Source organism: Apodemus sylvaticus, chromosome 22 (assembly GCF_947179515.1).
Source record: "Apodemus sylvaticus chromosome 22, mApoSyl1.1, whole genome shotgun sequence".
Lineage (NCBI taxonomy): Eukaryota > Metazoa > Chordata > Mammalia > Rodentia > Muridae > Apodemus > Apodemus sylvaticus.
This window is the reverse complement of record NC_067493.1, coordinates 19,659,823-19,672,038: the sequence shown is the minus strand read 5'-3', so window position 1 is coordinate 19,672,038 and position 12,216 is coordinate 19,659,823. Positions and strand designations below refer to the sequence as shown.

General features: G+C 41.5%; 1 protein-coding gene across 4 annotated transcripts in view; it reads left to right on the top strand.

Annotated features, from left to right (window-relative positions):
- Positions 1 to 12,216, top strand: part of LOC127672555 (CD209 antigen-like protein E) — a 57,941-nt gene that overhangs the window by 19,781 nt on the left and 25,944 nt on the right. The window contains exons 1-3 of one of the 4 annotated variants that reach the window (XM_052167737.1): positions 11,075 to 11,221; positions 11,322 to 11,408; positions 11,713 to 11,802. The exons of 2 other annotated variants lie outside the window; for them this stretch is intronic. In XM_052167737.1, the coding sequence (XP_052023697.1) occupies positions 11,104 to 11,221; positions 11,322 to 11,408; positions 11,713 to 11,802 (295 nt within the window). In that variant the 5' untranslated portion in view covers positions 11,075 to 11,103. Of the gene's footprint in view, positions 1 to 11,074; positions 11,222 to 11,321; positions 11,409 to 11,712; positions 11,803 to 12,216 lie in introns of those variants that run through there. One more of the 4 variants, XM_052167738.1, reaches the window with a different exon arrangement.

Below are 12,216 nucleotides of genomic sequence, written 5' to 3'. Positions count from 1 at the left end.
CCTGGACCCTTGGGAACTCTCAGAGACTGGGCTACCAACCAAAGAGCATACACAGGCTGGACCAAGGTCCCAGCACATACAGGTGCCTAGTCTGGCCAGAGTAGGAGAGTGTACACCTAACCCTACACAGACTTGATGTGTCAGTGTGGGGAGATACCAAGAGGGTGCACCACACTCTTAGAGGAGATGGGGAGGAAGTATGGGGGAAGAGACTCTCTGAGAGAGGAACTTGGAGGGGTGATAACATTTGGATATGGATAGAGAGAGATGATAGACAGACAGACAGACAGACAGACAGACAGATAGATGAATAAAAATAAGAAAGATCTCACACTAGCAATTTAACAGCACTCCTGAACAGAAACAAAAAAGGGGGCACAGTAACAGATACCAAGGAAATCCAAAGAATCATTACTGATACTTCAAAAATCTGAACTACAAAGAATTAGAAAATGTAAAAGAAATGAAATTTTTTTTTGATAAATACCACTTACCTAAGCTAAATCAAGATCAGATAAACCATTTAAATATAGACCATAAAAACATCCCAGGGCCAGATTGTTGTAGCACAGAATCTGCTAGACTTTCAAAGAAGAAATAATACCAATGTTAGGACCTAGATAAAATATTAATGCCTAAATTTAATGTTAAGACCTAGGTAAAATGTTAAAACCTAGCCAACTGCCATCTGGATAGCCTGACATTATAAAGAAACTTTCCCATATGTTTCTACTGTTACTAGGAAGCTTTCTAATGCCAAGATTGATTATAATTTTATTATATTTTGTGCCCTTTGAAAATAATCATGATAGAATTCAGTAGAACTGTTTTGTAGAGTTACTTACAATAAACTTGGACCCAAACCAACCACCCAACAGCATTTCCTGCACCTGTCCACATGCTTTTGTGATATAAGTTGTCCTTAGGATGGACCCCAACATAAGAGAGATATCTGCACCAATATAATGAACTATTTGGAATAAGACTTCCATTTTCCATTTTGAGTTGTGGTCAAGTAAAGTTTAAGTTCCAAAGACCTCCCTGGGAACTGACATCCTACTTGGCAGAAGGAGATATGTACATCGGTAACTGACATCCTGGTTGGCAAGTTAAGACATGTATTTTAGACAAGTCAGTTGCATACCCCAACCAATGGAAGCAGGATAAATGTACAATAAAGACATTTTCCTAAAGAAATTCCCTATCCTTAAATTCCAATTGGTGAAATAACTTGCACAGATGTTTGTGGATTTGGAGCTTAAAAACCCTGTAGGAGCTTAACTTGGGGTCATTCATGGTTCACTTCCCTAATCTGGACCATGGTCCTAACTGATCAGTTCTGTGGCATACACTCAATAAACTATCCCTGTCTGACTTAGATGAGTGTTGGTGTGATTTCTGAGGTGATTCCTGGACCCTAACAACCAATACTCCTCAAATTACTCCACAAAATAGAAACAGAAGGAACACTGTCAAATTCATTGTATAAGACTACAGTTACCCTGATACTCAAACTACACAAAAACTCAGCAAAGAAAAAGAATTACAGACTTATATCCTTGTGAACATGGATGCAAAAATACTCAATAAAATACTCACAAATGGAGTCTTGATGAGTTCCTCAAGAAGCTCATGTGCAGTGATCAAACAAGCTTCTTTCCCAAGATATAGGACAGTTCTACACATCAGCATCTGTCAACGTAATCCATAATGTAAACAAACTGAAAGAAAAAATACACGATCATTAGCTGAAAGTTCAAAATTCAACACTCTTTCATGATAAAAGTCTTGAAGTGATAAGGAATACAAGACATATATCTAAACATAATAAAAGCAATTTACAGCAAATCTATGTTGAACATCAAATTAAATGGAGAGAAACTTAAATCAGTTCCACTAAAATTAGGGACAAGACAAGACTGTCCACTCTCTCTGTATGTATTCAATATAGAATTTGAAGTTTCTAGCTAGGGCAATAAGAAAACTAGAGGAGATCAAGGGGATACAAATTAGAAAGGAAAAAATCACAGTGTAGCTATTTGGAGATGATATAACAGTATACACAAGCAACCTCCCAAATTCGACCACAGGACTCCTACAGCTGATAAATACCTTCAGCAATGTGGCTAGGTACAAGAACAACATAAAAAAATAATTAAAAAAAAACACTAGCCCTGCTATATACAAATGACAAACAGGTTGAGAAGGAAATCAGAAAAATAACTCCATTCAAATAACCACAAATAATATAAAATATCTTGGTGTAACTCTCACCAAGCAAGTGAAAGAGCTGTATGATAAAGAACTTCGGATGGCGGAGAAGCATCTTAAAAAATGCTCAACTTCATTAGTCATTAGGGAAATGCAAATCAAAACAACCCTGAGATTTCACCTTATACCAGTCAGAATGGTTAAGATTAGAAATTCAGGAGACAGCAGGTGTTGGAGAGGGTGTGGAGAAAGAGGAACACTCCTCCACTGCTGGTGGGGTTGCAAATTGGTACAACCACTCTGGAAATCAGTCTGGTGGTTCCTCCGAAAACTGGGCACCTCACTTCCAGAAGATCCTGCTATACCACTCCTGGGCATATACCCAGAGGATTCCCCACCATGTAATAAGGATACATGCTCGACTATGTTCATAGCAGCCCTATTTATAATTGCCAGATACTGGAAAGAACCCAGGTATCCCTCAACAGAAGAGTGGATGCAAAAAATGTGGTATATCTACACAATGGAGTACTATTCAGCCATTAGAAACAATGAATTCATGAAATTCTTAGGCAAATGGATGGAGCTAGAAAACATCATACTAAGTGAGGTAACCCAGACTCAAAAGGTGACTCATGGTATGCACTCACTAATAAGTGGATATTAACCTAGAAAACTGGAATACCCCAAACATAATCCATACATCAAATGAGGTACAAGAAGAAAGGAGGAGTGGCCCCTTGTTCTGGAAAGACTCAGTGAAGCAGTATAGGGCAAAACCAGAACGGGGAAGTGGGAAGGGGTGGGTGGGAGGACAGGGGGAAAGAAGGGGGCTTATGGGACTTTCGGGGAGTGGGAGGCTAGAAAAGGGGAAATCATTTGAAATGTAAATAAAAAATATATCGAATAAAAAATTTAAAAAAAAAACTTCAAGTATTTGAAGAAGAAAATCGAAGATGGAATAAAATGTGAAGATCTCCCATGCTCATGGATCAATAAGAGTAACAGTAAAAATGGCCATCTTTTTTTTCTCTCAATAAACTTGCTTTAATGGGTCTAACAATTCTGTGACAGATTTTTGTTCAAGTTGTGTCCATTTAAAAAGTACAGATTTAGAAAAAGAGTAACTTAAAACTCTCTCTCTCTCTCTCTCTCTCTCTCTCACACACACACACACACACACACACACACACACACACACACACACAAATGGTCCACAAAACATTCTCCTCTCCTTCTGATGTTTTTACAATGCATTGCTATCAATAACTAGTCTTTTACTATTAAACTTAAATAGTCAATTGAGGCAAACAGTTCTGAGACCATTCTTCCATGACTGATTGAGACTGGGCTGGCAGGTGTTGAGGATAATATTCATTTAGCTTCTGAGCTTTCTGGACCCAGCTCTAGCAGCAAAGTTGCCACATCTGCCCAGAATAATGGCCATCTTACCAAAAGGCAGCCTATATATATATATTTTTTACACAACTTTTTTACAGACCTTGAGAGAGGAATTCTCACCCTTATATGGAAAAGACCAACATGATACCTAAAACAGTTCTGTACAATAAAAGAACTTTCAGAGGTATCCCTGAAAGGTGTCTATCCCTGATTTCAAGCTGTAATACAGAGCAATGAGAATAAAATCCACATGATATTGGCATAAAAATAGACATATTGTTCAGTGGAATTAAATCAAATACCCAGAAATAAATCTACATATTTATGGACACCTGATTTTTGACAAGCCAAAATTATACAACAGAAAAAAAAGAAAATATCTTCATTAAATGATGCTGGTCTAACTGGAAGCCTGCATGTAGAAAGATGCAAATAGATCCATATCTCTCATCCTGCACAAAACTCAAGTCCAAATGGATCAAAGACCTCAACATAGAAACAGATACACTGAACCTAATAATAGAGAAGGTGTAGAATAGCCTGGAACACATTGGCACAGGGACAACTTCCTGAACAGAACACCAATAGCATAAGCGCTAAGATTGACAATTAGTGAATGGGACCTCGTGAAACTGACTCAGGCACGTGCAAAGGACATGACCAATAGGACAACAGTAGCTCTCGGGAATGTGAAAAGGTCTTCACCAACATCTGACAGAGGGTTAATTTCATGTGTGTGTGTGTGTGTGTGTGTGTGTGTGTGTGTGTGTGTGAAGAAACTAGACATCAAAAGACCCCAAATAACTGAGTTTTAAAATGGGGTTTGATCTAAACAGAATTCTCAACAGAGAAATCTCAAATGTTCAAGAAATACTTAAAGAAATGTTTAATATCTTAAGTCATCAGCAAAATGCAAATCAAAACAACTGTGAAATTATATCTTATGCCCATCAGAATGTCTAACATCAGAAACACAAGTGACAGCTCTTGCTGGTGAGGATATGAATTATGGAGAAAACGTCTCCACTGCTGGTGGGAATGCAACTTCTAAAAGTCACTCTGGAAATCAATACGGTGGTTTCTCAGAAAACTGGGAATTGATGTATCTCTGGACCCAGATATACCACTCCTAGGCATATACTCAAAGGATGCTTCATCCTACCACAAAGAGACTGGGTCAACTATGTTTATAGTAGCTTTATTCATAATAGCAAGAAACTGGAAACAATCTAGTTGTCCCCCAACTGAAGAATGGATGAAGTAAATATGGTTTATTTACATATGGTATTTTACTCAGTAGTTAAAGATAGGGACGTCATGAAATTTGAAGGTAAATGGACCAAACTCAGAAAAAAATAATCATCCTAAGGTAATCCAGACCCTGAAAGACAAACTGAGAAGGCTAGGCTGACTCCATGACAAGTTTTAAATTGGCAGTTTAGGAGACTAGACCTAAGGATTGGCCAAGTCCAGGCAAGCCCAGCTAAGTCAGTTTACTAGAATTAGTAAACTAGTAAATTAGAATTAGAAAAACAAAAGCCGACTTTAAGGCAGCTCCTCAGAAACTGCATTGCCATCAGAAGCTGCCCTGCCACCTGGCCTGAAACAAGGTCAATGGGTCAACAACAGTTTCCAGACTTCCCAAGCAACAGTTTCCAGACCTCCCAAGCAACAGTTTCCAGCCCCATGCCGGAGTAATGGTTCTGAAATACCTCTAGAGATGGAGTGAGATAAAGGTCACCCACCCAAGAATTCCCCTAATGGACTTTAAATTGGGCCTGCAAGCTCACATGGTTGCCTCCATTTTGGAATGGGAGAGCCCAGCACGCTGGACTTCTACAGAATAATACACTGTCCCTTCCCCCACAGCATTGAGCTGGCTGGCAGCCCCCACTTTTCCGCTGGTGTTATCTCCGGCCCTTGTTCCTTGGGAACAATACGGCACTTTCACCCTGACGACCAAGGCTGCCTCAGGGCAGTCTCACCTGGAGACCAGCAGAGACCCGCTAGACTTGAAGCAGGTGACCCACTGAGAAGTGGAGCCAAGGAGCTCCTTGATGTGGGGGGGGGGGGGGTAGGGTTGTTTTCTAAAGACTATATATTTTGGCTAAATAATAGTAAAGTCAGTCTCTATCGGCAACTGTCGTCTTGACTCATTTCTCTTTCGTCCCCTTCCCGTTTATCCCCAGAATTCTCTTCCAGGTATCTGGTTCACATGTGGCCGTGGGCAGCTACATAACGGTGCCTTGAACACAGACGGACCTGATATGGGAGAATTTCCTGAGGTGACCCTATCTGGCGAAGCTTCGCAGAAAAAGTGGAAAGAAGATGGTATCCGCACGGTAAACAACTATAGGAGTTAAATGCTAGCGCTAGTGTAAAATTTTATCCTTTGAAACTATTGTTGTGGGTGCAGAGGGATACGGTTAGGCAAGCAAAATTATGCTGACCTGGCATAGTGGCTGCTTGGGATAGATAGATAGGGAAAAATGGAATAGGAAAGTTGGCGCGGAAACTTGTGCCCTGCAGCATCCTAGGGCTGCTTCAGGCGAAAGGGAAAGGGTTTGACTCCCACCCTAAGTTACAAAAATGCGGAGATAGTGCTGATGAGCTAATTATAGAAAAGGCAGCTCATCCCAAAAAGAGAACAGCTGAATTTTATGGGAAAGAATGGGCCCCTATTGTGCCATCTGCTCCGCCTATGACCTTGATGGCAGGAGACGAGATTGAGAGAGATATACAGTTACAAAAGTTGGAGTTTGAAATTAAATTGCAGAAATTGACTAGTGAGGCTAGCAAAAGAACTGCCACCATAAATACTCAGGCAGGCCATCCAGAATGGAATGCTGATATGTTATTGGGAGAAGGTGTATATGAAGGAAATACTAATCAGATTGGGTTTCCCATCGCAGTGTATGCGCAGATTGCGATGGCTGCCCGCCGTGCTTGGAATCTTTTACCATCAAAGGGAGATCTTAGTGGAAACTTAACAGGTGTCAAACAGGCTCCTGATGAGCTTTTTCAGGATTTTGTGGATAGATTGTTAAAAACAGCTAATAGAATTTTTGGAAATTCTCAGGCAGAAAATCCGTTGGTTACTCAACTAGCTTATGAAAATGCTAATGCAGCCTGCCGCGAGGCCATCAGACCTCACAGGGGGAAGACAGACTTGGCTGGTTATATTCGTCTCTGTTCTGAAATTGGCCCCTTGTATAATCAGGGTCTAGCAATGGCTGCAGCCTTGCAGGGAACCACCATCCAGGGAATACTTTCGCAGAGACGAGGAAATAAAAAGTGTTTTAAATGTGGTAGTATGGGTCATTTTAAAAGCGATTGCCCTAATAACAGAGGTGCTATAAGCGGGCAATCAGCTTGCTCCCCAGAAATCTGTCCTAAGTGTTGGGGAGAGACCTTTTATCACAGATGAATCTGGTTGCAAGAAAAAATCCTCAGACTTTGCTTTTATGTTTTAAAGATTTACAGCAAGCTTTAGCCGCTAAAAGATTGCAACTAGCTCCAGAGAAAGTACAAACCCAGGATCTGTATAACTATCTGGGTTTCAAACTTACAGATCAAGCTATTTTTTCCCAGAAGATAATTATTCGCAGGGACAATTTTAAAACTTTAAATGATTTTCAGAAGTTATTGGGTGACATTAACTGGCTTCAACCATATTTAAAGCTTACTACAGGAGAATTACGACCTTTATTTGATATTCTAAAGGGGAATGCTAATCCCACATCCCCTAGATTATTAACTTTAGAAAGACTTTTGACTTTACAGCTAGTGGAGAAAGCTATTAAAAATCAATTTGTTACCTATATAGATTATTCTTTACCCTTACATCGGTTAATTTTTAATACGACTCATTTGCCTACAGGTTTATTATGGCAAAAGGCTCCTCTGATGTGGATTCATTTGAGGGTGTCTTCAAGGCGTAATATCTTGCCATATTATGAGGCAGTAGCCCAAGTAATTGTGCTTGGAAGAAAGCAGGCGCTAACTTATTTTGGCAAAGAACCAGATGTTATTATTCAGCCTTATAACATAGATCAAGATGCTTGGTTAAAACAGCATAGCACAGATTGGTTGCTTGCTCAAATAGGCTTTAAAGGGACTATAGATAACCATTATCCTCAAGACAAATTGATAAAGTTTTTAAATATGCATGAGGTTGTATTTCCTAAAATGACATCTTTACAGCCGTTGCATAATGCTCTTTTAATTTTCACAGACGGCTCTTCCAAAGGAAGAGCTAGATATCTTATTAATAATCAACAGGTGGTTATAGAGACCCCTGGGCTTTTTGCTCAGTTATCAGAGCTGACAGCGGTATTAAGTGTCTTTCAATCTGTAGATAATACCTTTAATCTTTTTACAGACAGTTTGTATGTTGCCGAATCTGTCCCCTTATTAGAAACCTGTGGCACGTTTAATTTTAATACGCCAGCTGGATCCTTGTTTTCACAATTGCAAAGTATCATTCTTGCTAGAAAAATTCCCTTTTATATTGGCCATATACGAGCTCACTCCGGTCTTCCTGGACCTTTGGCTCAGGGTAATGAGTGCATTGACAGAGCTCTTATAGGAGAGGCTTTAGTTTTAGAACCTGTAGAAATGGCTAGATGTGATCATGATAAATTTCATCTTTCTAGCCATACATTAAGACTCCGTCATAAGATCACAAAGGAACAAGCAAGAATGATTGTAAAACAATGCCCTAGCTGTCTTACTTTAGCACCAGTTCCCCCATTTAGGGGTTAACCCACATGGCCTTATGCCCAATCAAATTTGGCAAATGGATGTAACTCACTATGCAGAATTTGGAAAATTAAAATTTATATATGTTTGCATTGATACTTTCTCAGGACTCCTTTTTGCCTCCCTGCATTCGGGAGAAGCCTCTAAAAATGTAATCGATCATTGTTTACAAGCCTTTAATACCATGGGATTACCCAAGGTCATTAAGACAGACAATGGACCAGCCTATTCTGGTAAGAACTTTATCTCATTTTGTAAAGAATTTGGTATTAAACATAAAACTAGAATTCCTTATAACCCAATGGGTCAAGGAATCGTGGAGCATGCTCATCGCACCCTTAAAAACTAGCTTCTTAAAACAAAGAAGGAGAATCTATACCCCCCTGCCAAAGTCACCCAAAGCACATCTTGCCTTTGTCTTGTTCATTTTAAACTTCCTGCATACTGATTCTAAAGGTCTATCAGCAGCAGACAGGCACTGGCACCCCACCAGTTCTAATTCTGATGCCATGGTTAAGTGGCGGGACCCTTTAACTAATACATGGAATGGTCCAGACCCTGTTTTAATTTGGGGGAGAGGGTCAGTTTGTATTTTTTCTCAAGGAGAAGATGGAGCATGTTGGCTGCCAGAGAGATTGGTAAAACAGGTAAACACACCCTAAAGCTGCTGGTAAGTATAATTAATTCACAAAGGCATTCCCTAAGCCGCTTCTCACTTACTTGGGAAGAAAGGTTCCTTTGTGTTCTTACAGTTAATTTGCAAGCCAGGCCTCTTGCTGGAGCCACAAATTTGCAATCAAATTGAACACCTTGGGCCTTCTGATACTGACCAAACAGGTTTTTTCTCTTAATCTCCTTTTGTGCTTCAAGCAGGTGTCTCTCAGATTCAACACTCAGAAGATCAGCCTCTATAGCAATGGCCGCCAGGATGAAGATGGGTGGCTATAAAGGCCAGCCAGCCAGCTCGTATTCACAGAGCATTTACTTTACCAGTGGATCCTCAAAAATGAGGCTGCATAGTATTTGGAACTATGCATGTTTGTTAATATAACAAACATGGGCATCAGTTTGAGGTACGAGGCGAGGCACTGCAAGGGAAAAGGAAAAAATCCTGCTTCCGAATTTCCCTGAAAAGCACGTCTGGCTGCATAAGGGTTGACATTGAGAGACTGTCCTTAAATTATTAAGGCAGTCTATTTCCCCTCCCCTGAAAAAGATGTCGTTTAATGTTTAAGGGGGTCGGACCTCTGTTTTTCCCTCGCTGGTAAAAGCCCGTCGTCCATTGGATGAATATATTTATATCCACTGAGTTGTTAAAAATTAATAATTAAGGGGGAATTGTCCCTTCCCCCACAGCATTGAGCTGGCTGGCAGCCCCCACTTTTCCGCTAGTGTTATCTCCGGCCCTTGTTCCTTGGGAACAATACGGCACTTTCACCCTGACGACCAAGGCTGCCTCAGGGCAGTCTCACCTGGAGACCAGCAGAGACCCGCTAGACTTGAAGCAGACAACCCGCTGAGAAGTGGAGCCAAGGAGTTCTCGGCCTGCTCCTTGATGTCAGGGGGCAGGGTTGTTTTCTAAAGACTATATATTTTGGCTAAATAACAGTAAAGTCAGTCTCTATCGGCAACTGTCGTCTTGACTCATTTCTCTTTCGTCCCCTTCCCGTTTATCCCCAGAATTCTCTTCCAGGTATCCGGTTCACATGTGGCCGCGGGCAACTACAATACACTCTGTGCTTTTACATACTGTTTGAGTCAGGGTATCATTTGTCAGTGAATCACAGACTCTTAGGAAACATGGTGTATACTCATTTATAAGTGAATATTAGCTGTAAAATAAAAGTTAACCATGCTACAATCCACAGACCCAGAAAGGCTAAGTAACAAGAAGGGCTCAAGAAGAGGAAATAGAAAAGACCTCATGGGTGGTGGGGAGATTCACAGGAGAGGGAACAGGAGTGTTCTGGTGGGGGAGGATGGAGGGAGAGAGTACTAAGAGAGATAACCAGAATTGGGGAACATCTTTGGGACAAAGCATACGATTTATTTTGTGTTTGATTTTGTATGTGTTAGGAGGGCATGTACATGAGTTCAAGCGCTTGTGGTGACCAGAACTCTCATATCCCTTAGAGCTGGAGTTACAAGCAATTGTGAGTTGCTTGGCATGGGAGTTAAATATAGATCCTCTGCAAGAACAGTATTTGTTCTTAAACACCAATCATCTCTCTCACCCCAAGACACATCTATCATTTAGAAAGTCAACACTGATGCATTGTCACTATTATCACATTTCACTATGTTGGTGATCAACATTCGAGGATCCTGGAAGGCAGGAAATGTGTATTTTACTTTGGCACAATGCTGTAAATCTATAACTTGCACAAAATGGGAACTGGGGTTCTCAGAAGGGGGAAAAGCTGCACTTGTTAAAGATTATACAAGATAGTTTAAGATTGTACAAGGTTATGATGGTTAGATCTAATTGTTAAGTAAATAAACCCGGGACCACCTAGGAAGAGAATCACAACAAAGAACTGTCGACTTTGCATTGTTCTGTGAGCACATTTGTGGATGATTGTCTTAAGTAATTGATAGGGGAAAACCCAGCTGACTGTGGGTGACACATTCCTTAGTCAGGGAGTTTTGCATTCTATAAGAGAGTAAAAACTGTTCTTTTCTCTAGTTCTTCTGCACTGCTCTCAGTTCCTTTTTTCTCTTCCTATCAGAATGTCTAGGAAGTGTGCATTAGGGGAAAACAAAAGCTGTGCTCTCTCACAATCCCAGGCACTAGCAATAGCAGTAACCATGAGTGACTCCACGGAATCAAAGCAACTGGGCACTCCAGGTAAGAATGGGCTGGGTCTGTGGGGTCTCAGAGAGGGAGCCTTGAGGGGAAACTTGTGGCTGAGCCTGCCCAGGCTCTGACTGGTGCTCTGTTTCTCCAGAGGATGAAGAGTGTTTGATGAGTGGTACCGGGTATTCTGTTGCCAGCTCTCAATTACGAACAAAATTTGGAATCAAGAGTTTGGCAGGTACAGCAGGGTGAGGGCCTGAGGAAAAGTACATGACCTTCCCCAGAAGTGGGTCCTGGGAAACTAGAGTTGAGATCCTAAACTTCTTATTCCGGCCTGGGAGATGGAGGCTGGGGGACGGAATTGTGGGCCGTAGGAGGTAGAGGCTCAAAGTCCAGACTCACTGGCCGAGGAGGAGGAGGAGGAGGAGGAGGAGGAGGAGGAGGAGGAGGAGGAGGAGGAGGATGGCAGCAGTACGTCTGTCCTGGGGCCACGCTGAGGCAAGCTCACTATGGTTCTAATACAACTGCCTTCTGTTCTGCAGAGTGTATGAAGCAGAGACACAAGCCCCTGGCCCTGCAGCTATTCTCCTTCCTGTTCTTGGCTGGGTTTCTGCTGATCATTCTTGTCCTAGGTCAGGCATGATAAAGGGCTCAGTTCTCCGACCTGACTCTGGGGCCTGTCTGGGAAATGTGGAATGCAAGTTGGGAACTTAATCTCCAGGGCTGCTGGGAACTTCTCAGGGACATCTCCCCCATCTCTGGTCCACCAGAGAGGGGAGGGGGGCTTCAGAGAAGAGCTGTGGCTCCATTTCTCCTGGTAGGTCACCTTTCTCGGGTGTCTAGTTTCCTAGCCTTTAGAGGTATTAACCAAGGGCAGGAGAATTGTCTCAACAGTTAAGAGCACTTACTGTTCTAGAAGACCTAGATTTGGTTTTCAGCATACACACCGTGGCTCACAGCCATCTAAACCCCAGTATCAAGGTACCCAATATCCTCTTCTGAATTCCTCAGACACAAGACAAACACATAGGGTATATACATATATG